Source organism: Ornithodoros turicata, chromosome 10, assembly GCF_037126465.1.
Source record: "Ornithodoros turicata isolate Travis chromosome 10, ASM3712646v1, whole genome shotgun sequence".
Lineage (NCBI taxonomy): Eukaryota > Metazoa > Arthropoda > Arachnida > Ixodida > Argasidae > Ornithodoros > Ornithodoros turicata.
In genome coordinates, this window is record NC_088210.1 from 19,455,673 (window position 1) to 19,482,232 (window position 26,560).

Consider the following 26,560-nt stretch of genomic DNA (forward strand, 5'->3'; position numbering starts at 1 on the left):
TGCGAATGCAACTGGCCAACTGCTGTATCTTTGTGATTCGGCAGTCTGTTCCGTCAGAGGGTGAAAAATGATGAAATGCCCATTTGCTTTAATCAGAAAACACATTCTGCAAACTACGACAGTTTCAATAACACACGCGAAAGAATTCGCCAGCTTCCATGCTTCGAGCTAGTGGAAAACCTCAATCACCCCAACAGAGGCTCGTTCGAACGCCGCCGGCCGGCTGGCCGCAACAAAGATTCCCCCTCATGGGGTTTTTAAAGCTGCCGGTCGCACCCAGAAACTATGCAGACAAATAGAAATAAAAAAGTGCATCAAAGCGAAACTGGACTGGAATGACTGGAACATCATAAACCCTCTCCTGGGAAGCTCTTGCGACGTCATTTCCTGCTAACCTCGTTCCCAATGCCTTTTGTTGGATTTGTGTAATTTTCATCATTTGTCATTTACGGACGGGTAAGGCGACACACAATTGTAAAGCCGTACAAACATCATTTCTGCTGTCATTTCGGATCAAGGGGTGCATTTTCAGTCCAACGGGCGATCTAAGTATCACCTGGAGCACTTCAATTATATTTTTCTCCAAAATTGTGTTTGCTATGCACTTCCTATGAAGTCTTTCATATTAACCGGTTGGGGCAACTCTAGTATGAGCATCATGAAGCAACGTCGTCTTGAATAGGTCAGAACAGATGCGATTCCGCTGTGCCGCTGACGTTACCTTTGTCGTTTGAAGGTAACCTGACTCCATTGATGGAATATGGGGTCAAAGCGCCCTGCAGATGGAAGCGGTGGCTCGGCACCGAAGAAGGTCCACTTCGAGCCTTTCAGAATCGGACAAGTGTCAACCTTGGTAAGGGCTGTTGTGTGGCGTTCAACGCGAGAGATGTTACGTTTCGCCCCTCTAAAAATCGTCAAAGCATACCTTGTGTGTAGAGTGGTAGGCATGCAGATAGCCATATACTCTGTAATGCCAACTCTCTATCTGCAGGAGGAAATGGATATGAAGACATTGCAGTTTCAAAATCGCAAACTGTCGCAACGATTAGAACAGCGCGTAAAGCAGGAGGCAGAACTGCGGGCCCGCGTTGAGCAGCTGGAGAAACGTCAAACTTCTGACGAGGGTCTACTCACCGTTGTCAACCGGTAACAAGGTTTTATTCACAACTTTCTTGAAGGGAAACTGCTTGGTTTGCTTGTGCCATTATGCACAGAAGATTAATTGTTATGCTCTTGGGGAGTTAACCCTTTAAAGGAGCTCAGAAAAGTTTTGTTTTAAACGGAGCGTTTCATACTAAAAAAGTTTAAAGGTTTGCATTTTTTAAAGAGGCACCTAACGGGTAGCTACTTTGTATAGGTACTGGAACCAGCTGAATGAAGACCTGCGTGTCCTGCTGCAGCGTTTTGATGCAGAGACGTCGGACGAGGCCGAAGGGCGTAATGAAGCGGCCGCGACCACCTCATTTCTGGGGTTGCTCCTTCACTGGGATCGTGAGGAGCTGGAAGAGAAGCTTGCCCAAAGGGTTCAGGTATCGACACGTGCTGTTGCGAAGGTGCTTCAGGCCTTTGATCGTCTAGTGCAACGCAATCACAAGGTCATGCTGGCTCTGCGTGGTGGCGCAGCAGCAGGAAACAATGGTGCGTTTGACGCTGGTTGTAGACTGCGGTGACGCTTTAGCAAAAGGTCAAAGTCGATGATTCTTGTGTCTTAAAGCTTTCTAAGGTTCTTATCAGACAATAAATTAACTGTTGGTAACATTTCCCGAATATGCACAGAGCAAGACACAGACGGACACGTCTCGTCTTGTGGGATTAATCTTAAACTGGACGAGAACATGTAATTTTGAACATTAAGCAGTATATATAGGAGTCTTTTTGTCACGTTGAATTACACCAACAAGTTCACTAATCTAGGGCAAATATTCTGAAGTAATTACAAAAATTTAGTATACTAGCTTGATGTTGCACACTAAACCCTACGTCGTTACGTTGCTGGGTGTGATGCTGAGCAGATCTTTTCTGTGTGCAGAAGAGGACGAAGCGCCGTCTGGACCGGACGTGGACGAAGCAATTCGTCAATCAAATGCGGAACTTCAGGAAGAGAACAAAAATCTGCACACCATGGTCACCTCCTTGCACGAGAAGAACCACTTGCTGTCCCTCAAAGTACGAGCAGCTCGTTCACTTACACAGAGTGTTTTGCTCACTGCTTTCTTTTTTCAGTACCAAGAGCATAAGGACCGTGCTGATTCGCTGCAGCTGAAAAAGGATGAGCTGCGCAACCGAGTGGAAGAGCTGGAATACGAGCTGGGCAAAGTGCGTGCTCGTGAGGAGAAGCTGGATGCGCACCTGGCTGAATGTCTGCAGAGACTCAAGTCACTTCCTAAGGCTTCCGGAAGCACCTCAGAGGAGGGTTCTGGTGCTCTTACGGTGTCTGTTGCACAGACTTCTGCGACATGTGCCAAGGTCGAGGAGGTTCAGAGCCAGCTGGAGGAGCAGAGGGAGCTAGCTGCAGCGCGCATCATGGAGCTGGAACAGCTCCAGCATGATTATAAGGTTGGGGAATAGAGACACATTTCATGGGATTCTTTGTGTAAAGTCAAACGCTGTGACAGCAATATTGAACATAACAAAATTCATTTTAGGACAGGACGATCGACGTGCTGCGTCAGTCCCCCATAACCGTGTATTCAGACGAGCGACATCCTCCTGGAAGATTCTAGTGGAATAAAAGCAAAAAACTACTCACGGAGCAAAAGTTCCGCCCCGTGTTATGTAGAGCATTCACACGGTGCCGGCAAGCCCTAATATAAATATTAGCGAAGCGAAGCTAATATAAATATTTTTCGAATAATTTTTTCAAATTTTTTTGAATATCGAAGCTAATATAAATATTAGCTTCGATATTCGAAAAATTCAAATATTTGCACGGCACTAGACGTTTTTCGCATCTTTCGCTGGTGTATTCTGGAGAATGTCGCTGGTGCGAATACACGTCAAGGGCTAATTCCATTAAATTATTTGGTAACATGTTTATCGCTACAAGCACTTTTGAAGAGGAACGTGTCGAGAAACTTACATATCGGAATTCATTGTAGTGAAGTTTTACGCTAGATTTACATTCACCCCACTACTCTACAGGCTATGACTTTAAAATACGTTGCAGGAATCTCTGAAGATGGTGGAGCGACTCAAAATGGACCTACGAAGCCTCCCGGAGACAGTGGTGGTTGAGACAGCGGAGTATAAGTGTCTGCAGAGCCAGTTCTCTGTGCTCTACAACGAGAGTATGCAGCTGAAGACCCAGCTGGAGGAGAGCCGCCAGGTTCTGGCAACATCCAAGAACAGCCACCTGCGCCACATAGAGCAGATGGAGAGCGAGGAACTCCTGATGCAGAAGAAGCTGCGCACGGAGGTGATCCGCCTGGAAGACGCTCTTGTGCAGGTGCGCAAGGAGTACGAGATGCTGCGTATAGAGTTTGAACAGAACCTGGCGGCCACCGAACAGACGGGTCCGATCAACAGGGAGATGCGTCACCTCATCACGTCTCTTCAGAGCCATAACCGCCAGCTTAAGGGGGAAGTGCAGCGCTACAAGCGGAAGCTCAAGGAAGCTGCCGCTGAAGCGCATCGGGTGAGTGTGTACTTGCGTGCATTAAGTGCTTAAAGGAGCCCAGAAAGCCACCCAAAAGATTTTCTGTTTCTGGCGGATTACGAAAGGACGTGACTTGACGTGACAACTAACACAAAAAAATTCTCTGTGCGCAGTATTTTTCTTGAAATTAAAACGCCCCCGAGCATCGACGCCCGCGTTTCCGCTCGACTCGCACTGCAGGCCGAAACAAGGAGGAGGAGGAAGATTGTGATGTCATCTCGGTTACAAGAGAGACCGCGCTCCAGTCGGGGCCGGCGCTGTTCGCACTTTTCTTTTTCATTTCTAGTCTCCGTTCTCTCTCTGTGTAGCAGACGACGATTCTCCAAACAAGCAAACCAGTTAGCGGGTTGTACCGCGATGATGTCAAAGCGACTCTGGTGGCTAGTTGCGGGCATTGCCACCGTTGCGCACGGTCGCGATTTTCAAAATCGAATTCCGCTATATGTATGCATTTTAGCAGTCAGGTTAAGGGCTTGGTTTGAAAATGGTCATGACTGAAGCGCTTTCTGTGCTCCTTTAATACCCCTGTTGCATGGGACCCCTGTGTGACAAGGGATAGTCAGTCATTTAATAACTAAAAATAATTACATCGACTTGATTAACTTAACCCTGCAACGAGCCATACTGTCAAAACGTTACATGCAATTTCTTAAGTGTCAGGACAGTGACGGATTGGAAAGGCGCAAGTTCTACATCAAAGATCCGGAAAAGAGCACAAAATAGTAGTACTATTGGAGAAGCAAACATCGAGCACTTTGCACTCGGTAGAAAATAATTTTATAGATTTCATGCCTGACAGGTCACAGTGGCAGGATCCTGCCGCTGCCTGGCTTTTTTGATGACTGCCATTATTTCCACTGAATTTCTACTGAATTTCTTTAGTTACCCATGAGTATTACCGCTTTACTGAGCAGTGATGTTGTTAGAAACCACAGTTTAATGACTTTCAAACATTATCATGAAACTGATATATGTATACTACTGCTTTATGCTACTGGCCCAAACATCCTCATCCTGAAATGAACTTTGCACCACTTGCTGTCTTCATCGAGTTGTAGTGTTGTTCGGTTCTATGTGGCTACAGTTCAATAATTTACGTGGAGCAATGAACTGATGTGTCATTTAACTCTCTCTTATATGGGTTAAACGCACATGCCATTTCAGTTATCGTTTCGAGGGCATAAATAAACGTCCCAGTGTGTTCAGTTCTAGTTGGAGGAGTCTGCAAGGTTTTGGGCATAGAATTTACTTTGGTGACTTCTAATTTCATTGATTAATTCTAGGTAATTAACTCATACTCAAGATTTTAAAGTAATTGCATTAATTTAGTTAATTTAACCCTACACCAAACCATAACAGCAAAACGTTAGACGAAATTTCGTAAATGTAGGCCCTAGATATGATCAGAAAAGTTTTACGTCGAAATAGAACCGATATGGCACATTGGCATGCATATTGCAAGCAGAGAAGTAGGTAGACGTGCTGCTACCCCAATTTTCAGAAGGTGTCTGTTTCGCATGGATGAAGAAATTTGCTGAGGCATCACCCTCCCTCACACGGCAATGCTGAAGAAGTTCTGCAAGGCGAACCGACTAACGTTTGTCTGGCTAACAAAAGATATTGAGCGAGGCTTTTTTCCCATTGCAGTTGAAGCAGACCCTAGAAATGTCGCACGTAGCTGTGACATCAACCGTGCCGTCGTCCGCGTCATCAACTTCAAGCGAAGGGGGCTCGTCAGCCGGCAGAGAAGACAGTACAGTGGCTCCCGGAAGTGTTTCAGGGGGCCCCCTGACTGGACCTCACCAAGTTGAGGCTAGGCGGTCTGATGAAGACTCGCATGATGATGACCTGCTGCCCACGGAGAAAGGGAAAACAGATCCAGAGCTCATCCGCGAGCTGAAAATTCAACTCAAGTGAGTCCCATATGCTGTCTTCCAGATATGTGTTTATTGCTAAGGGGTCGGATGTCCTGGACCCCCCTCTACTCAACTTCTCTCATCAATTGGCTTTTCGCAGTACGTGTAGTGTGCTGTCCTAGACCAGACCCCCCCTCAGAAAAACCGTGGATCGCCCCCTGTATGCTACCGAGCATCCCCACAATAGTAAACAGTGTCTGTATTGTTAGGTGGAAATTAGGACGTACAGAGGATGACCAATTTATTTGAGGACTGCAGTTGGACTGTGGCATATGCAATTGTACCAAAGATATAATAGTTAAAATGTAATATATGTTGCATCATTCAGTTGAACACCATCCATTGGAAACTTCTTACACAGAAAATCTCAAGAAGCTCAAAGGGAAATGAAGTTGCTTCTGGACATGTACAAAGGAGCACCGAAGGAACAGAGGGACAAAGTTCAGGTAGGGGGTATTCGTAGATACTGTAAAACCGTATCTGTAAGCCGTATCTGTAACGATATCTGTAAACCACTGTAAAATTTTGCGGCCTCAATATTTTTTTCGAATAGGGCACAGCTCACATTCACAGTGACTAGGTTTTGCCAATGCTGGGTGCTGAAATTTGTGTCTTCATTGGCTTACTTCATGATAAGACTGAGACTGCTCGTAGCAGGTTTGATAAAAGCAACCTTGCACGTGCTTGTGCTGTAAAGCAGTTGAAGTGCTCACCAGTAACCTGTACAACCAACTGTAAAGATAAAATTTGCAATTCCAGCCTAGTTTTCGGAGTGTCAAACATTGCTAGAATTTTTTCGAATTCATGAATCTTCAAATTCGCGAAAATTAAGGGGTCGCAAACAGTAAAGGACTTATTGTAGATTTTATCGTGGCCTAATACGCATTTTTACCTCAGCTGATGGCCGCTGAGAAGAAAGCAAGGGCCGAGGTGGAAGAGCACCGCAGCCAGCTCAAGAAGTTCGTGGAGCAGGAACGCAAGGAGAGACGTAAACTGGCAGACGAGGATGCGATGAAAAAGATACGTTCCCTCGAGGAGACTGTAGCTGCCCTGCACAAGAACTTGGCTGCACAGAAGCAAGAAGAAGAGGCCCTTCTCAACGAAATGGAAGTGACGGGCCAGGCATTTGAGGACATGCAAGAACAGAACCTAAGGCTCATCCAGCAGTTACGCGAGAAAGACGACGCGAATTTTAAACTCATGTCCGAGCGGATCAAGTCGAACCAGATCCATAAAATGCTGCAGGAAGAGAAGGGTACGCTGGCGGAACAGGTCGCCACGCTGCAGGCGCAGGTGGAGTCGCAGAACCAGGTTGTGAGAAAGCTGGAAGAGAAAGAGCGGCTCCTGCAGAACAGCTTAGCAACCCTGGAGAAAGAGTTGAGCCTGCGGCAGCAGGCGGCCGAAATGCACCGCCGCAAGGCCGTGGAGTCTGCGCAGTCGGCTGCGGACCTCAAGTTGCATTTGGACAAGTACCTTGCGCAGCTGAAAGACGCGCAGAGCATAGTGACGGACCGTGCTGCTGTCCTTTCCCAGGAGGCCTTCAAGACCAAGCGCTTGCAGGAAGAAATCATATCGCTTCGCAGAAAAGTTGAGCGGGCCAAGAAATTTGAACTGGCGAGTAACACGGACGAAGTGCTTGTGGAGGAGATCAAGGAATATAAGGTACATAGAAATATTTTGTGTCCGAAACCTGTTTTGTTCAATCTCTCTAGATGGTCGCTATTAAACGTGAACCATGTAGCAATTTTGTTACACGAGTTGCGGCTCATTGCAACCCTATTTCTTTCACAAGTCCAAAGTGGAATACACATGATGGAGATTGGCTTATAATAAACCATTTGGATTTGTGTTGTGCTGGGCTCATTGCGTACCAGCCTCAACTCTGATAATTTCCCACATGCTGGTCATTGAAACGAAACATTGAAATTTGAGCACCACGTACGTCAGCAAAACCTTTCGTCACTCATGTTTATCATTATTTTCGCAAACTGCATATGGTCTGTATGTCTTAAAGTGCACGACTTCTGGTAGAGTGATGATAGGGTTGAATAATTTTGTACAAACTAACTTATTCCACCCAACACACATTTTATTCCTTTAGGAACTTACAGCTATTGTAGCATACACCACAGAAATGAATTGGAATGGAAATAGAGGTGCCTGACTCTAGCTACACAATTGACGGTGTTCTGGTTTTTCAGGAGTTGCTGACATGTCCATCATGCAAGGTGAAGCGCAAGGACGCAGTACTGGTGAAATGCTTCCATGTTTTCTGTTACGATTGCCTCAAGACCCGTTATGAAACCAGGCAACGCAAGTGTCCCAAGTGTAATGCTCCCTTTGGCACCAATGACTATCACCGGTTGTATCTCACATGAGCCATGATGTATTTATTTCTCTCATTTCTGTGTCACCATAAGAAGAGTCTGTAATGTACATATATTTCCCTCATGTTGGAATAATAAAACAGTCCACCGAGGTGCTGTAGAGGCAAGTTACTGAAGATTACTGGACATGTATCATGCAGACAAGAGAGAGAAAAAGGGGGGAACTGGTGTACCAAAGAGGGGAGCAAAGGAAGGGGGGGGAGTGACGTTTCAAGCGAAGGCTCTTCTTCAGACTAGAGGGACGGTCGTTCCGTCCCTCTGGTCTGAAGAAGAGCACAATGTACTGAACGTCGAGTGCAATAGGGGTGGACGGTATGTGTCTTATCAATGTTCTTTAGTTTCACGAGTCTGTTCAAGGCCTTCCACCTACCCGTCCATCCCTATTGCACTCGACTTTCAGTACATTGTGCTGCTTGGGGATTCTCCCTTTGGTGGTGGTGGTGGTGGAGGAGGAGATAAGACCGAATGGATTATCACCTCATCTCTGTTTTGACCTGTTATCCCTCTTGCAACAATACACCGTGAAGCTGTGTGACATCGCACTGGCTTGGGAAACAGCGAACCACAACACGTGGAGAGAACATTTAAGAACAACTTCTGCAACATTACGCGTCACCATTCCACAAGTCGGCTTCACCTAACGCCTACGTGTTTTAGGAGAAGCTCGCTTTAGAACACTGTCGCGCGACTCGCGGGTGGAAAGCAAGTGCTGTGCCTTTTAATCATTTCGCGAATTTGGGCAGCATTGGCCAAAAACGGAGACACAAAAGCGTCACAACCGAGCTCTTTCACTGACAGTAATGGAAAATGAACAGCCACTGTCTGTTTTCTTGCCTCAATCTTTATTTTGGTTTAATTCGTTTGATACGAATTTTTTTCGCTACCCCGTGAGATTCGTATCATCGAGATTCTACTATAATTCTACTGTAGCAGCTCGGTTCCATGACACCGGCACTAGGCCTGTTCTCTAAAGACTAAAAATCCGACTAACAGCAAATACATTAAAGATGTGTGAACGTGAGATGAGACGTGTACGTGTGTACATTTTTAAAATATTTTTTAAACTATTTGGGGGAACAATGCTGTTCGTTTGTAGCAGACGACAAATATCTTTCGATATAATGGTAACGCTTTCTTCTTTTATATTCATATAGATTTAACTCGGTGCACGAACTCGCACGAACGGTTACCTGAAGTAATTCACGTACGTCTCCGAAAATATAAAAGAAATAAAAGAATTCCCACGCAAATGCGCACAGCACTCAAACTTTTGAGTAACGAAAAAGTGCACCAGCATGCAACTGCACTACCTACGGCTAAATTTCGGCGCTCCATTGCACGGTTGGGTTGCACGCAGTGTTGCCAACATTCCAGACGAGCGATCCGCCAAAATAGCCAACCGATTCCGCCAGAATCCGCTAACTTTCGCGAAGAACCCGCTAAAATCCGCTAAACGCTGAAAAGTGATTGAATATGTTGAGATTGATGTATATTACACCTGTATTCATGGTGTTCAGGAGCTTGCTTCGCATTCTCGTTCATTTCTTCTTTCCGTTGTTCCTGACAACTTCAGGACGGGAGGTGGTACTCGAAACAGCTCTTCCAGTGCCGTCTCAAGCCTGAGCGGATTGCCAGCGGCTTCGACCATGTCCGGCTTCATTTTATTGCGCAACTTGTTCTTTATCAAGTTCAGCTGGCTGAAGGTGCGATGAAAACACACACACACATATGGGATGATGATGTGGTGGGTCATTCTCCGCCGTTATGGCGGTACACTGCCCCATTGCGATGAAGATCCTCATTGAAGTGCGGAAAAAGCATGTTCTCCCATAGCTGAACAGTTGGAGCGATGCATCTTATATTCCTTTGCCACAGTACTGTCCGAGAAAGACTTTTTGTAATGTTCCCCGAGATGATCGGCGGTCAGCACTGAACTGGGTTCAGCAATAAAAAGCGCTGTCCTACCTTCAGTCTCATGTGCTGGATCGACTCTTCTCGGGGCGATGCGAACTGTCTGTTGACCGGACGTGAAATGTCCGGATGCTTTCCTGTGCTTTGCGCTCTCTCCATGCACCTTCAGGTTTGAGTACTGAGCGCACAGCTACAGAATCGGCACTCCACCGTTTCTGTCCAATCTGCCGCCGTTCTGCACCGTAGCCGTGCACTTAGCAGAGAGTCCCGGAGCCATTCCTTGCGAAATTTTTGCTTGTAGCTCATTTTCGGCATTTTAGTAGAATAGAAGGGTGCACACTGCAACAGACGCTAGTGAAAGCAAGAAAGGAAGCCAAGGACGCAACTCCACCTCCCAATGGGTAGACTTCGTGGGCTACTACAAGAGGGAGCAAGATGTCCTTACGCATTTCTTTAATTCGTGTTCTGGTGCAAAATTTCGGGTTATATGTCATCATATCCACTTGTAAACAATGCTGTGCTGGGTGACCGCAGCATGTAAGGCCTACACTCTTAAAATGAACTTCACTGCATAACACGCTCCTAGCCAACCATGACCTCAAATGATATCGTTATCTGCCCTGATTTGTTGAAAACGGGAGGCGTACGCCATCTTTGTGACTATTATGAACAGCATAAGTGTCACAAAAAAGGCGTACGCCTCTCGTTTTCAACAAATCAAGGCAGATAACGATATCATTTGAGATCATGGTTGGCTAGGACCGTGCTATGAGGTGAAGTTCATTTTTAAGAGTGTAATTTCGTGCCCTAAGGACAGAGCAAAGTCCCTTCTTTCCGTATGGCGCGAGATCACGGCCCTAACTACTAAAGGGTCAGGCCTTAAACATTGTTCTCTGACCGGGGCATTAGTGGTGTGTGTTCTCCAAAAAGGTCAAAGAGGTTCTTGCAGAGAAAAAGAGAGAGCGCCGAATCGAAAGTGAGCTTCTTGAACGCAAACTCCCGTCAGATAGCAAAATTTCAGGTGACTGGTTTCGGTTCGGTAATTAGCATACTCTAGGGAATCTAGAGCTTTTTCGTACTTTTCAGCCAAAATGCGGCGAAAGTCTGAATCCGCTAGAATTCCCTAAATTCAGTCAGGACCCCGTCAGAAATTCCGCTAGCCGCTAAACATTTTTTTCCACCGCTAGATGCAAGTCGAATCCGCCAGATCTGGCGGGAAATCCGCTAAATTGGCAACACTGGTTGCACGTGGATCGACGACGACTCTGTGTGCGTGACGTCATACCCCCTTCGCCGCACATGTGAGTTTTGGTTTCGATGTGGGCGCACAACTCAATACTTTTATCAGTTAATTATAAACGGCAAGTAAGACGACTTTGTTTGCTACACTTTGGATAATCCGCGTCTCCTTCATTTAATGCATGGATTCCGTTTCTGCTACATGACTTTCTGCCATGCTGTCCCTCGACTACCAGTCGATTCATCGATTACTTCCTCCCGTGTTACGAACGCAAGGTGCTGCACCGGACAAATAACCGCTCCGTATTTGAAAGCTGGACGTTCCTTAGAAACTATTGTTGTTGTCGTTGCATTCGAGTGTAAATGTCGCCCTGACGTGCGCATAGCAACATATCTGGACATGTTCAAACTGAAGATAGTTGTAGTTGGACCATTACAAGTGAGTTTGTTGCTTTCCGTTACCAAGGTTACGACAATTATTTTCCTCTCCGTTAATTGTAGTCTGGAAAAACTGCAATCTCTAATTTCCTGGCAGAGGCAACTGAAAGCTCACATGGACAATACTCCCCCACAGTAGGTGTAAGGTACGCAAGTATATGTGACGTTGCCATGAAAACGTGCTGTTTGCCATTAACCCGACCCCATCGATGTGCATGAACAGAATCTTGGAATTTGAGAGCGAGTCAATCGCGGTGAAAGGACGCCAAAGAAGGGCATCAATTGAACTCTGGGACTGCAGCGGAGACGAAAAGTATTTACGGCGACGCATAAAAGTCATTCACAAAAATTAACGGGGTAACGCCTCTTATCAGGTATGAGTCTTGCTGGCCAGCTATTGCGAAGGATGCGCACGGAGTGATGCTTGTACACAACCCAAATCAGAAAAATATCGAGAAAGAGTTGGAAACATGGTGAGAATTAACCTGCTGAGGCAAATTAACACTTTTCACCCCAGAGTTGTGTCCCAACCGTCCAGGTACAACAGCTTCGTGCTCTCCCAAGGCATGGATGATGAGCAGTGCGCTGTGTTTCAGTATCGAAGCTCTGGACACACGAAGACCATGCATCCCCACGGTACGTCCATTCTTCCAATTGGGAAAATGAAAAATATTTTGCCCTCGATAACGCTGGCAATGAGCAAAAAAAAAAAAAAAAAAAAAAGAGAGAGAGAGAGAGAAAGAAATGAGAATGTGTATATACAACCGGCTCACTGTACGGTGTCGTGTAAAACACTTATAATCGCTATTTTTACCAGTTGTCAGCATCAGTTAGAATGCCATATACCACGCGAACGTTTCTGTCAAAGAAGTGCAATTTTTTTTTTCTAGCTTTCAAAATTTACGAAATAGCACTGAAACAGTTCCTCCGTGACTTGCGGAGAATTCTGGCATATGAACCCTCTGAAAAATTCTAACAATTGTGCACTATGTTGATGTGTACATCTGCACAATATATTTGTCAACAAATTAGAGCATGACGCACTGTATTACCTGGTCCATCATTTGTTGCATCAGCTAAAATAAGTGTATACGGTGTGTTGCTCAAATTTGCTCTCTTCTAGAACACTGACGGAAAATGTTCCAAAAGCCGGTTACCGTGTAATTGACACGAGCGACATTCCTCAGAATACTCCAGAGAAAGATGCAACATAACTTCCTGCTGTGACTTCCTGTCTTCACGTGCACTGCTAACCGTGGGGGGTATCCTGCGACACAGCCACAAGATATTCCATACTGGGGGCTGGAACCGGAGACACGGAAGAAAAGAAACTTCTTTGACATCGCTTACATCCCCAAAAACCTTCGAAAGGGGGGGAAAGGGGTATGAGCTAGGGTTTACTCACACAGTTACCCCTCGTGGCAATCTCCCAAGATTCTAACAACAACCGTTTCCATTTGTTCCTTTCTGTTCTGTTCTGTTCTGAAACGGCTGATGTTAGAATCTTGGGAGATTGCAACGAGGGGTAACTGTGTGAGTAAAACCCTTTCCCTCATACCCCTTTCCCCCTTTGGAGGTTTTTTGGGGACATAAGCGTTTGGTTCATAATAAACAGTTGCTGTGTCAGAGAAATTTATTTTCCCCCGTGTCTCCGGTTCCAGCCCTCAGTATATCCACCAGCTTGGCTGCACTTCTGTCGAAGATATTCCGTAGCAGACGACAGGAAAAGACGCTGGCGGTGTCGTCTGAAGTAGGCAAAGTGTCGTCTGCCAAGTGTCAGCTAAGTGTCGTCTGTCGTCTGGATGCTCAACACAACACGGGGCAGATACTTCGGCTCCGTGAGCAGTTTTTTGCTTTTTCTTCCACTGGAATTTCCCGTGAGGATGTCGCTCGTGCGAATACACGGATAGCGTACAAATACGAGTGTGAACGCATTTTGTGGAGAACTTGTTTTTAAAGCGTATATCTAAGCACGTTTTACTCTTTCGTAGCATTCGCCAGATTCTACTGGGCAACAAGCGGTATGGATGACAACGGTGGCGAATCGCTAAAGCAAGATTTCTACAGATACCTGGAAAGGCTGCTAAACGTCGTTAGCGAGAAGCACGACCAGGAGGAGCTCAATATAATCAGTCGCGACTGAGCGATTGAAAATTGAAATATGCCACGCCGCAACACCAATACAGACACCCGTATTGCCACCACAAGAGGACAAAATGACTGAGGCTACCGCAGGAAGCAAGTGCGCAGACGAATGGGGCGGTACGCAAGCGTTGTGCGTAACGGTGGACACATGCATTAGTTACTGCTGTCGTTTCAATAAACGTGAAACAATTTCCATCTTACCGGCAAGGTTGCTTCAGCGACACGTTCTATGTGACATCTCTCTTCCCAAGGCAGTATTCGCTGCTGTAGAATACTTCAATGTGAGAATCGCGATGTCCTTGTTTAGTTTCATGTAAAGCTCGGTGAGGCATTACAGCTGGCGTGTACTTTCGGTTTTGGAACTGCCTTATTTTTCCTTTTCCTTTTTACAATATATACCAATGGCATAATTCAACAACAACAGAATTCAGTTACTTGCAAAGCGCCTTTATCTTGTAAAAGAATTCTGGTCGGATAGATCACACCATAAACGTCCATATGCATCACCAGCACTACGATTAAATCGAAAGAACTGGAAGGAAGATATGCAGACATGCTGTTACCACGACTAAAAGTAATCATGTTTCACATTCTTTGCCGCCATCTCGGCATTTCCTGGAATGTACAAAGAGACACTTTTATGCGGGGGTATGTGTGGGTATACATATATGTGTGTTTCTGTTCTCGTCTTCTCCCTCTGCATCTTACGAACTCTCTCACGCTGGGGGAAGTATTCCCGTTCTCGGGGCTATGGCCGTCCGTTCCGCTGCACAAAACAACGGAACGGAAAAACAACGGAATCTGGAATGCAACAAGATTTATTGACTTGCAAGGCAAAGCCCAGCTCTTGGCGCCCATATTCCCCAGATTTCTATGCCTCCTCCAGAGCTCTTCTCCGCTCTGCAACGCCGCCTGCCTTCCTCCACCAAACAGTCGTATAGCTGTCGTAGACTACTTATGAAAGCACGGGCCGTCATCAAGTCTCAAATCCCAACAGGGTTCCTGCGTCCTGGGCCGACTTCACAGGGCACTATAAATAAGTGGTATATCTCCAAATGATTTGCCCAGTCATCGCGGGATATCGTTTGAGTAGACCAATGAGAGCCAGCCTTCCATTGTCTTGAGAAAGAGAGCTTTAGCGCCCCTTTAGAGTTCACATTGCTTGTGAGGAATTCTGTGAGACAGTTATAGGCCTATCGGCGGAATGTCAAAGATTCTGCGCATCACGAGTGAAAGACACGGAAGATGGAAGCAATGTGCCTTCGACAAACGGGACAGGCGTCCTGACGCTTCAACAGCATCCGTCCACACTGAGCGCACGTGCACAGGTGGTGACACGGGTGCAGAACACAGTTGCGCTCTTCGTCCATGCAAACGACGCAGTCTCTCTCGCGTCCAATGCCTCCAGCACTGCTCGATGCTCCCCCTCCAGATGCTTCAAGTTCAGCCGTCAGTGTCCGGCATAAAGTGTCCTGTACCCAGAAAGATATGAAAACGTCGCGGAGCAAAAGCCTGGTTAAAACGGGACACCAACCGTGTATTCACACGAGTGAACATCCCCGCGGAATAGTATTCTAGTGGAAGGAAAAGCGAAAGTTCTGCTGCGTCTTATGTCGAGCATTCACACTGATTATGCGCACCTAGCAGACGACACCATCGGTCGTGTCGTCTGCTACGGAACATCTTACAGCTGAGCCGCAGGACATGGCGTTGTGTGCTCGTGCTCACGTGACAGCAGAAAATAGTGACGTTTCGCGCATCTTCCGCCGGAGTATTCTTGGGAATGTCGTTCGTGTAAATACACGGTTAGTGCCACAAAACATTGAAAGCTACAATCGACATGCATTTTAAAGTGCCACTGCGGAAAAAAAATTGTACTTTATTTTAAAAAAAGAACCTCGCTCAAAGACTCTCTCAAAGCGCAAAATACATATAGATGCAAACAGCGAACAACATGCGCCACCCACGAATTTACTCAAAAGAACCCGCAAAACTGCATATATATAGTTTCGGATTCTTCGAGAATATAGGTGAGGTCACGAAAAGCTCTATAGTGTCTGTCTCCCTAGCGACAGCGCGCGTCTCCGCCCTCCGCCCCACGTCGGAAGACTGCCAGCAGCAGCCGCGGTGAGGAGACGAAAGCAGCAATGTTGCGAGGAGCAATGTTGCAGGACGCTACAGGTAGAGCGGGCACTTCATGGCGTCACGTTTCTCAAAATTAAAAAAAAGAAAATCGTGTTTTATACTTTCCCGTCACACAGAGAAAGAATATTCTGGGAGTATACGGTGTGCGATACATGAAGGTTCTGGAGACGCTAGACCTAGACCAGACGATAACTGAAAAAAAAAAAAAAAAAAAAAGCCCTCCTTGTACTGCTCTTAACGCTGTGTTCCGTCTCAAGAACGTGCGACATGTCGGCTAAGACAGCTAGACACAGAAATGGCAGAAATATCGTGAACTCCCTTGTATTGGTCGTTGCTATGTGGCGCAATCGAAAGTATTACTACGATTTTTCCGGCATTACGAAACGATGCACCGCATCAGCGCAGAGCACGTCGAGCACGTCCTTACAGAATGTGAGCTCTGTACGGCACAGAGAGGCGGGTGCTTCCTGTTCACTAGTATCAGCAGGAATACATTCATAGTCGTGGTCTTCAAATGTTCATGGAATTCCTGATGACCACCGGTTTGCCCCACACGCTTTAGTGTTAACCCCTCTTTTCCAGTGCCCCTTTCGGTGCTTTTTTCTCTGTTAGGACACCTCAATCGTACCCTGAATGGTTCTTCATCCGACCGAAAGTCAAACTTGCGCACTGCTACAAAATCTCGCGTTTTACTCTCCCCCGCAAGAAGCGCTCCGTACAGGGACGTGATTTGGACAATCCTTGAAACAGTCAACATGGACAACCTGCGGATATACAACCAGGGATGTCCATCTATGATGCTCCCAGGGATGTCCAGCGGATATCCATTTTTAGATACGGACGCACTGGGATCTACTTCGGACGTCCACAGGATAAAGTGTTATGACTGGGGACGTACTGTACTTTAGCGCCCCATGTCCCCGTCATCATCTATTCGTTGTTATATCAGTGCAGTTCATCTAATTTATTGGGACGTACCTGATTCGGTAAGTCCGGTAGGGTGCAGCGCGGAACGACGGGAAACCTTCGTGAGCGCGACGTTGATTGAAGCGCCCTGGTCCGCCGAGCTTCTCTCTCCACGTCGGTCAGAATAAGAGGCTCCGGACCAGCACGAAGAAAACAGGTCTTACCCATTCGTTCCAAGAAGACACGCACACGGTTGAGAGTTGCAGTTGAGGTGGCCGCACACAGTTGTAACTCCACCTGCGTGTGTGTCGCAGTCAAGTCAGCTGGGATATTCGCGCCATGATGGCATCACATAATACCTCAGGAATGGCATAGACTGGGAAAAGGAAACGCATGCCGAGGCAACGTTCGGGATACACAGCGCGCTCAAAGATAGCTTCAACGTCGACACGCAAGCTGCTAGAAGCCAAGACGCTGTTTGGGCTGCAATTGCGGGACACAACCTCCATGAGCTCCGCTTTCGCTCCCACGTCATCGTTGATGCACTCCACCACAATTTCCGCTCCCTGCGGATTTGCCACTAATGAGACCAAACACCACACGAATGCTGCAAGGTAACTGTGTTATGGAACAGCCTCGCGAAAAAAGCGTAGTCGCAGTAGCAGACGACACACACACACACACAAAAAAAAAAAAAACTACAGCGATAAAAAGGGGAGAAAGCAAGCGAGCTGGTGGCAGACATCCATAACGAAAACACGAGACTAGAAGAAAACAAATAAAAATTATATTAAAAAATAAAAAGGGACGCACACAAACACGAGTCTCAAAGTTTGTGTGCGTCCTTTTTTATTTATTTTCCCCTAGCTAGTCTCGGGTTTTCGTTATCGAAAAAAACGAAGAAAAAGAAAAATTGTGTTGCCTGTGCAATCAATTTTATGACCGAAAATTGTATAAGTAGTATTTTGTGCAAATAAAATTGATTTCAAATATATATTTGCGAAGTTATTATTGTTAACTTTAACTAATTTATATTAAATAACATTGCCACCGCTATATTATACGCAGGTCGCTGAATTTCTAGCTGGTGCTATATATTAGTACGAATATTTTTCATAAGTAGTAATTTCATAAGTATTTTTCAATATTTTATCGCGAAGTAACAATATCCGAAATACGTACTTCATTCTTTTTCGTTTATCAATTCAACTTACTTTCAATGCTTCTTGAAGGCGACTCATGCAGAAGACAGCTCCGACGAAAGCTGGCTGAGCGAGGATGCCGCACTCTCTGAGGGCCTTGCGATCTTCCGCTAGCCGAGGCTGCAGTCGGTCGAGGGCCACGCTAGACGAGTCATACGTACGCACCTCGTGTCCGTGGAATGCCAGCTCTCCAGCTACGTTCGCGCCGAGTCCACCGCAGCCGATAACGGCTACCCGCACCATGGCGTTCTACCTACTTCATCGGGGGCTTGCTTCACGATGGGTTGTTCACGTGAATACACTGCTGAGATGAACAGACAATACATAGGCTACGTATTTATCGTGCAACTCCGGACTTGTCGTTCGGACATATCGTTTCATCCGAATACAACGACAACTCTCGGTTACTATGACAACGGTTTCGGTTTCGATTTGACCGAGGAAGTAGAAGCCGTAGAAGCAACGTGCGCGGATCAGGAACGCCACGCAATGGACGGGGAAGTAAACATAAGTGGGGGCCGTGGAGATCCAAGGAATCCCAGGCCAAAATCTGGACTGGTTCCATTTGAATGTGGATGGTTCCGGAATGGTTCCAGTTGAATCTTGGTGGTCCCAGCTGGATTCGCAAGTGGGGTGGCTGGTTCCACATTGGTGAAATCAGTGGTACCACTCTGGCCTCAAATGGTTCCAGAACTTACAGTGGGAGCCTCACAGGTACCATTTTGTTCCCACAATGGTCAATTGAACCACTTTAGATTCCAAGCTGGGCAGCTTCCCCCTTTGAGATCCGTTAGGGGAAGAAGAGTCCACTCTTGCCATATACCCTTCTGTTTTTTTTTTTTTTTTGCTTTTCTAGCCATTATTTTGATGTATTTTAGCACGCGTATGATCTATATTTCTGGGTTTTTTATCCGTTTACGTCTTCGATAAAATATATGCTGTAACTTCAATTCGTGCTCATATTCTCATCTAAAGGCAAATGTCATAAAATGTACCAGCAAACTGCCAAAAGACACAATCCAAAGATGACATACTCCGCCAAATAATTAGAAGAACTAAAAACAAAGAGGTAATTGCACGGGCTGACCCAAAGCAGATGCAATAATTATGAGGGCGCTCCGGTGCGGCGGGAGGCTTTCAACCCAGACTGCCCGCGAAAAGTGAGCTGTCAGATATTTCGAAACTTTATCAACCAATCCCGGAGCGCGCATCCTCCTTTGGCCAATGAGCATCCGTCATGATGCCTGACGATGTAATACCACGTGGCTGTGACGTGATTTTATTTTTCTACTGCCGCAAATGCGGGGAGCTGTGGAGGCCTCTTTCAATTCAAATTCTAACGGCATGCCGCGAGAGGGAGCAGAGAGCAGAGACCAAAGAGAGCGCGTCAGTTGGAAGTTGGAACTTGACGCGTCGTTGCGAGGTCGTTTTTTCTCTTCGGTTACCGTGGCAGATATCGAGCATCGCCTGTGCACTATTTACGTGGTTTTAGTGCGTTTTCTAAGACAACGTGACGACAATGAGTCATGTGAAACATATTGGCGATATCTCGGAGAAGTTTCGACGCTAGGAAGACACAGCGTCCGGAGAAGAACCGGACGATGAAACGCCAAACGCACTGCACAGAATGTTTCTTCCGATTTTAAGAGGTATAAGTGCTTACCGTGGTGCTTCGATTACTACTGATTATGTGTTTTATTTTAGGAGCTAGAGGAACCTGAGAAACATGGTTAAGACGAGTATAAACATTAGGATCGTTTTGTGAAGAGGAAAATTGTACATGCCGCGACCTACATGGACGGAGGTGTCATCTTTGAGAAAATACAGGTGTGAGGTGGTCAACAAAACGCCATGTTCCCTGTTGTTCGTGAGTGCATCGCAAATTCAACACAAGCACATGCCTCGTCTGAACGCAGTGAGTGATTACCCGTGTGCGACTTAGTACGTGAGAGATGTATCGATTATTTCTTTATCCTTAATGTATGCTCATAGCAGAATAAACAATATTTACTTCAACAGTATGTGCTTTTCTACGCATTACTTTCGGTCATGCATTTAGTGGTCCCATCTGCTAAGTGGTCGGATCCGAGACCACTTAGCAGAAGGGACCACTGGATAATTTCCATTGGTTCCACTACAAGTGGTACCACCGTGAAACTGGTTCCACTTTTAACTGGTCCCAGCCATTGAATGGTTCCACATTCCAAGTGGTTCCTGTCCGATAATCCACTTCGAAGTGGTCCCACTCCAGATTTTTGCCTGGGATAGGTGGGATGATGAAGTTCGTGACGCCATACAACAAAGGAAACAGGCAGCAAGAAAGAACTAACCCTCTAAATTAACTAACCCTCTATCTAGAGAACTGGAGAAAAAACAGACAATACCTACGCACAGTACTTAGAACCACTGAGAACACACACAGAATACGGGCGGCCAGGCTAGTGTAGGAGAAAATTGCAAGATGAATGGATCGGATTGGCTTAAAGAAATCGGTAGAATTAAACGGACACATATGGGCGAACGGATCGTTCGGGTTCGGGCGTATACTGGTCACCGGGGGGCGACGGAAACGGTGACGAAGAAGGCGTTTCAGAAGCTTGGAAGTACGCAAAATCAATTAAGGGACAGAGAGCTTATTTACGGGGCCGGAGAAGTACATAATTTCAGACAGAGAATGGGACCGTGCGGTGAAGAATGCCCACAGTCACCGCAACTCAGAGCCGTTTGGCGTGCAAATACAAGCAGGCTACAATGGAAACGCGTCTTACAAGTAGCAGCTAGAAAGGTGCTTGCTCCATGGTGATATGCCCGCAGAACGGCAAAAGAGTAGAGATAGTAAGGGTAAATATGAGAATAGTTGCATAGGATCCTACCGTCCAATAAGCATCACATCACTATAGTGTACAGGACAGCAATGCAGGGGCTCAAAGGAAGAATACAGAGCTGGATGGAAGGTATTCTGGGCGAAGTACACGACGGGTTTCTCTTCTTTGCTGATAAAAATACTGAGTTTCCGCCATCCACGTGATTACCCCCTCCGTACGTCTGTTCGCTAATTTCCTCTGACCTATAATTTCTGCCCTCAAATTTAAGCCAAGCGCGTTCCCCCTAGATGGCAAACTGGAGCTTGCACTGGCTTTATATAACACTCTTCCATCAGCAATGCTTTGTGAGAAAAAGAAAACTTCCGCAGTCGTCGCAAATTTCGCCTCAGACTGCAGTAAAAGATAGCCTACGTCTGCGAAAAAAAGAACATAAAAGAGAAAACCCGAAATGACATACGACTAAAATAACGGAAGCAACCGTGAGTAATATAACATGCAAATTTGCAACGTCAGATAATTTTTACGTATCGTCGTTTCATCAATACGTTCGCAATGCAATTCCCGGTCAAGGCTACGCTACACGTTTCGGAATCCAGAGTGCTACAGAATTCGAGCGCCTAGCGCCGCAGCCTAAAAAAACTATTGGGTGCCAGTGGATCTCCGCAGGAAAACCTGCCAGATTCAAAGGGGATAAGACACAGCCTCAACCAAGAACTTTCGCTGCCTTGCAGTGGACCGCCCACCAGACGCATGGGGTCCTCGGGTCCTCGAAACCGAAATTAGAAGAAGATAAGAAGCTAGCCAACGAGGTGGGACAGAAGACAATCCAGTGGCTAAGCCGAAGCGTCCGAAAAACTGATCTGCTTTTCTACTTTACTATATTTTTTTATTTTGTTTGACAAAACAGCAGAGCCAGAAACAACACGTTGGAAAGGTCACTATCACGATACTTCAAACTACGGGAATTGAAGATTGAACGTGAAGTGTTGTTGGTTCTATTTGTGTTGTAGCAATGACAAGTTTGTTGTGTCGTGGAAGTTGGGGCTTCCTCGCGACTCGACTGCTCAAATTTGAACCAGTGTCTCAGCTCATCAGTGTCAAGTGGCCACTTGTGCGACATTCCAGTAGCAGTAGCCACCCGAAAATCTACACCCGAACTGGGGATAAAGGTTAGGGCGATGCGGCAGTGGCAACCATATTATACGACCCTTATGTTTGCGCCTCTTTACTAAAGGGACATCGGCCACGTTCACCGGCGAACGTCGTCGTAAAGACGATGCTATATTCGAAGCTTTAGGGGCAACTGATGAACTCAACTCTCATGTGGGCTATGCTCGGTCCTTGTTGCAGCACGAGGAGCTCAAGTACCAGCTTGAACGGGTCAGTGTTTTTAGATGGTGGATTTCTGTGTGTTTGAACGACTTTGCTTACTCTTTTTTCTTAATGTATATATTTGTTACCTCATGTACCAAACGAAATTGCTTGCATGCATTGTAAAACAAAGCATGACTTGTTATTAAATATCACCGCAGCAGCATTCGACAACTGCTTCAGTCTTATTGCCACACATAAGATTGGCAGCAACGTGTCCCCCGCAGAATAAAAGTAATGCAGCGATTGTTACTGTTTAACTGAGCAATACATACATCACATTGCAGGAGCATACCCTCATCATATATGTGGAATGACACACATTTGCATATAGGAGTGGTGAGAAAAAACATAAAAATGAAGAAAAATCCATTGAGCAGCATCTTCAGGTTAAGCCAAAATTTCAAGAAGGCCTCTCTTATGCAGAATGTTTTATTTTCCTTGTTCCAGGTACAGTGCCTGCTACAGGACCTGCAAGCTGCAATAGCGACTCCCAAGTCATCAGCCTCTGTTGGCCAGTTAGGTAGCATGTCGTTTGTGTGGACCAGTAATAAGTTTGACCTTTCTATGACACACAGCAAAGACCTCGTTCCCACCTGAACACGTCGAGGAGCTCGAACACTGGATAGATCAGCATATGCAGCAACTGAAGACATTACGAAACTTCATCTTGCCTGTAAGCATCTTTTAAGCGAACACGCATTCACTAATTGAAATTCTTCCACCAGTCTGGAAGCCCTCCAAGTGCGGCTCTCCACGTGGGACGTTCCGTGTGCCGAAGAGCAGAGCGCAGGTGAATTCTAGACACTTTACTAGTATATTGATATTTTCTGTGGATAGTCTAGGTATGTATTGGACACTATTTTTCAGAGTCACTACATTGCTGCACTCCGGTGAGGTGGATGAAGTTGTAGCTAAGTACATCAACAGGTAGCATAAACGGGCTTAACTCTCAAATGGTTATTCAACCAAAGTTGTATTCAACTTGCAGGTTGAGCGACTACCTTTTTGTGGCAGCCAGGATAGCTGCTCAACATGACGGAGCTGCTGAAGTCATCTACAAGTGATGTCTTCGCGAATGTTATTAGTATAATAAATGATATTTCACTGCGACAGTTTGGTGTGGCAGCGCTGAAGAGTGTTATCAGCACTTACGTTCCACATATTTGATCTAATCCAAGAAAATGCAAAAAAAGTCAATTATTTTAATCATTATTCTGGATCTTTCTGTATTTTTTGCAAAAGTTTCGGGCAATGTAACAGTAATGAACCCCCTGCCTCCCCCCAAAAAAATCCACCCCAAGAAAGTACTTTCCAAACGGGCCCAAAAAAAACAGACAGTTCTCACACAACGCTGCCAAATTTGTAAAATTCCCGCGCAAACTCCTGGTTGGCTCCAGCACCGGCGAATTGGTCCCAAAAGGGGCACGGAACTCGAGAAAAATACCGAGTATAATGTGCGTAATATTTGGTCGACTACCAGGATATGGGCGTAGGCCGGCGTCTACACCTGGGCGTCCCAAATTAGCCATTGTTGTTACGACAGGAGACGTCAACCATGACGACGCGTTGGATGCGTCCGGCAAAGAGACGGCGAATCGGTAGGTGCGATGCGCAGCAGCACGCGCGTCCTTCGAGACTTCCCGCAGGTAAGCGCTCCTTCGGCCGACTTGGGAGCCTTCACCCAAAGGTCGCCTCTGTCACCTTCGAAGCATCTGCGAGCAAAGTCCATCTTATTTGCAGCCATATTCCTACTGCGAGAGCCCCTACAAAGAAACGGACTTCCCAGCCGGGATTCGTGACGTCAACAGCGGGGAATTCGTGCATCCTGCAGAGTGAGAGCTTTTCCGATACCAGAATAACCGCGTTAACCTGCCTTGCTACACGGATGGCCTTGAAAATTTGCTGCGAAAATTACTTTCGTATTATAAAAAAAAAGGGGGGGGGGGCAGAATGAAATTCCACTTTCATTTCTCCCGCCGTACCCGAGCGGTCCCACTAGTGATGTAAAACCATCGATACGAATCGAACTGTCGGGAAAACAACCGGGGAGCAGATAAAAAGCCTACTCCTGTAAGTTTCGTAATACCGAGAGCGCAGCTTTTGCTCCGGCACTGACCTTGAGCTTCTGATGCCGCTCAAACCAACCACACGTGATACTCGCCGTCTCATGAGTGCGATGATTGTGATGAGAAACTTCTTTCGCTGCTTGTTTCATACGTTACAGCTAAACGGAAAGAACTTTAGTCGTACATGATTCTGCTTTCGTTGTCAGTATATGCCAGTGCAAAAACGAAGACGGGAACGAAAACATCGATAGTGAAAAAAAAACACAAGAGTATCATCGATAGGCGATTGTCGTAAAATTATCGAGTTTCGATTGTCAATTTATCGATAGTTTTGCATCACTAGGTCCCACTCCAAAGAATACCAACGCAGCCCATAAATTATTACGGCCCTTAATTATTACCACCACCACCACCTTATGTACACAATGACAGCATTTAAAAACAGGTATCGCAATGTGCTAGAAACGGTTAAAAACAAAAATGAAATCGGATAAAAACGAGTAGTCTGGAGTTCATGAGATTGCATCATGCAATGTCCAGACAGGGACCTAAGTTACAACTTACAAAATCTAATCTGGATTGTAGTACGGCACTAGCCACAGCTAACAAATCAATGAATAGCCAGTGGAACTCTTATCCATATACACAGCTGATCGTAAGGTCTGCTACACTGCCTTAAATAAGTTTGTGTTGGTGCCTTGCAAGGTATATCTACCAGCAAAACTCTAAAGCGACCCCCCACAACTTCCTTGCAGCTGTAGGACATCGAAAATCGTCGTCGTGGGTGACATTTCCGTTGGAAAGACGTGCCTCATAAACAAGTACGGCACAAACGCGTTTTATCCACCAACATTTCTGCAGATGCGAGACCGAAGCTAAGACGAACTTCTCCGTTCCCACAGGTTTTGCCATGAAGTGTACGACGCAAATTACAAGGCTACGATTGGTGTCGACTTTGAAGTGGAGAAGCTCGACATTCTGGGTATCCCATTCAGCCTACAAATGTAATTCAATAACACGTGGAACATCATTAATTGTGACCAGTCAACAGATTGCTTCGTTGTTCTTCAGATGGGACACAGCGGGCCAGGAGCGTTTCAGGAGCATCACGTCTGCATACTACAGAGGAGCTCAAGGTATAAATATGTTCACTAAGGCACGTGCTGCTTCTATGATGCTAAGTTAGGATGCTATCGTTGCAGTGGTAGTGCTCGTATTCGACTTGTCGCTTTCGTCAAGCCTCTACAACATCCCTCAGTGGCTAGAAGATACATTAGCCTCGTGCGGCACAAACGAACCCCTAAGATTCCTTGTTGGGTCCAAGAAGGATCTACTTCAGGTGGGACGCGATACGGCAACTTTAATGCCATTTAACGCCGATAATGAACCGATATGCAGAATGACCTGCTCTTGGAAGGCATGGAGGATGATGCAAGAAAAATGGCACGCAAACTTGATGCAGAGTTTTGGTCAGTCTCCTCTAAAACAGGTACACGTACAGCGCATGTGTCATTATGTCAGTTGCATCCAGATGCATTGAACTCACCGGGGATCTCAATGTTGTTCAACAAGCAATAGGGGGAAGAGGGAAACTTGGGAGCTGCACACACACACACACACACCTGGCCCGCTTGCATACCACATTCATTGCCTATTACGTTCTAGGAGAAAACGTGGAAAAATTCTTCGTGCGGCTAGCAGCTCTCGCATTTGTCCGCTGCATAAATAGAGAACTTGCAGAGACGACTGTGACAGCAGAGAAGACTTCCTCACAGTTTGTTCGTGAGTATCCGTATCTTCTGGAGCACCACTGAGCATGTACAGTGCTGGACAAAAGTTAACGGAACATGTAAGTCTGTAAGTCCGTACAGTCCCATTCGCTGCTAGCCTGTCACCCCGAGGACAGAGTGCACCGGAGCATGTTCCGTAAACTTTTGCCCACCACGGTACATTCTGCATAAGATGCACGGTACAGAACTTCGTGGGTGTATCTGTTCTCTCTTTTGCAGACCTGAAGCAGAAGAAAAAGTCAAAGTCCTGCAAATGTTCCACTGACAAGTAACAATGAGCACCAGAACAAATGGGTGGACACAGTACTGTGCAGCCGCAATGCCTGGAAAGTGTGAACACCTCAGACAAGACGTGCGACACGAGCGAGAAGGTGCAGAGCTCGCTCCCGAAAAAGTGAAGCCGTAGCACAGAAGCTTCCTGGACCTTAGACAAGGATCGAAAGCAGCCAGCATAATACATGTTTTGACCACTGAGAGAACCTCGTCTTACGATTCAAATTATACATGTGCCAGTCACTCATGTTTGGGGACTCTTAAATTTCCTCCAATTGCCCATACGGC

At 46.1% G+C, this 26,560-nt stretch overlaps 5 protein-coding genes across 11 annotated transcripts; 4 read left to right on the forward strand and 1 right to left on the reverse strand.

Moving 5' to 3' along the window:
- The first annotated feature begins 404 nt into the window (after nt 1-404).
- Nucleotides 405-8,058, forward strand: LOC135370851 (E3 ubiquitin-protein ligase Bre1-like). 2 transcript variants are annotated; one of them, XM_064604730.1, is made up of 11 exons: nt 405-456; nt 737-853; nt 992-1,146; nt 1,358-1,638; nt 2,030-2,166; nt 2,224-2,556; nt 3,167-3,634; nt 5,303-5,568; nt 5,933-6,017; nt 6,469-7,233; nt 7,773-8,058. In XM_064604730.1, exons 2-11 carry the CDS (start codon nt 761-763, stop codon nt 7,947-7,949), a joined length of 2,760 nt encoding a protein of 919 aa, XP_064460800.1. In that variant the 5' UTR covers nt 405-456; nt 737-760; the 3' UTR covers nt 7,950-8,058. The 2 variants fall into 2 exon arrangements, with proteins under 2 accessions (XP_064460800.1, XP_064460799.1); XM_064604729.1 differs by having other exon boundaries at nt 438-682.
- A 3,326-nt stretch (nt 8,059-11,384) lies between these two features.
- On the forward strand, nt 11,385-13,885 carry LOC135370268 (intraflagellar transport protein 22 homolog). Its single transcript, XM_064603980.1, has 6 exons — nt 11,385-11,547; nt 11,610-11,692; nt 11,770-11,859; nt 11,921-12,019; nt 12,085-12,182; nt 13,538-13,885. Exons 1-6 carry the CDS (start codon nt 11,509-11,511, stop codon nt 13,687-13,689), a joined length of 561 nt encoding a protein of 186 aa, XP_064460050.1. The 5' UTR covers nt 11,385-11,508; the 3' UTR covers nt 13,690-13,885.
- Nucleotides 13,886-14,491: 606 nt separating this feature from the next.
- Nucleotides 14,492-20,560, reverse strand: LOC135370852 (probable 3-hydroxybutyryl-CoA dehydrogenase). Of its 5 annotated transcripts, none has more exons than XM_064604735.1 (5): nt 20,337-20,560; nt 17,957-18,245; nt 17,102-17,308; nt 16,815-17,039; nt 14,492-15,163 (listed from the first exon to the last, which is right to left on the reverse strand). In XM_064604735.1, the coding sequence occupies exons 2-5, from the start codon at nt 18,185-18,187 to the stop codon at nt 14,915-14,917; spliced, it is 912 nt and encodes a 303-aa protein (XP_064460805.1). In that variant the 5' UTR covers nt 18,188-18,245; nt 20,337-20,560; the 3' UTR covers nt 14,492-14,914. The 5 variants fall into 5 exon arrangements, with proteins under 5 accessions (XP_064460805.1, XP_064460804.1, XP_064460802.1 ...); XM_064604734.1 differs by having other exon boundaries at nt 20,333-20,560; XM_064604732.1 differs by having other exon boundaries at nt 17,957-18,248; nt 20,333-20,560.
- A 951-nt stretch (nt 20,561-21,511) lies between these two features.
- On the forward strand, nt 21,512-23,255 carry LOC135370855 (corrinoid adenosyltransferase MMAB-like). 2 transcript variants are annotated; one of them, XM_064604738.1, is made up of 8 exons: nt 21,512-21,703; nt 21,780-21,938; nt 22,004-22,149; nt 22,591-22,663; nt 22,719-22,816; nt 22,869-22,933; nt 23,011-23,070; nt 23,132-23,255. In XM_064604738.1, exons 2-8 carry the CDS (start codon nt 21,782-21,784, stop codon nt 23,205-23,207), a joined length of 675 nt encoding a protein of 224 aa, XP_064460808.1. In that variant the 5' UTR covers nt 21,512-21,703; nt 21,780-21,781; the 3' UTR covers nt 23,208-23,255. The 2 variants fall into 2 exon arrangements, with proteins under 2 accessions (XP_064460808.1, XP_064460807.1); XM_064604737.1 differs by having other exon boundaries at nt 21,512-21,938.
- A 295-nt stretch (nt 23,256-23,550) lies between these two features.
- Nucleotides 23,551-26,515, forward strand: LOC135370853 (ras-related protein Rab-34-like). Its single transcript, XM_064604736.1, has 9 exons — nt 23,551-23,789; nt 23,884-23,975; nt 24,965-25,030; nt 25,112-25,213; nt 25,281-25,345; nt 25,412-25,548; nt 25,608-25,698; nt 25,875-25,991; nt 26,219-26,515. The coding sequence occupies exons 1-9, from the start codon at nt 23,751-23,753 to the stop codon at nt 26,269-26,271; spliced, it is 762 nt and encodes a 253-aa protein (XP_064460806.1). The 5' UTR covers nt 23,551-23,750; the 3' UTR covers nt 26,272-26,515.
- The last annotated feature ends 45 nt before the right edge of the window (nt 26,516-26,560 follow it).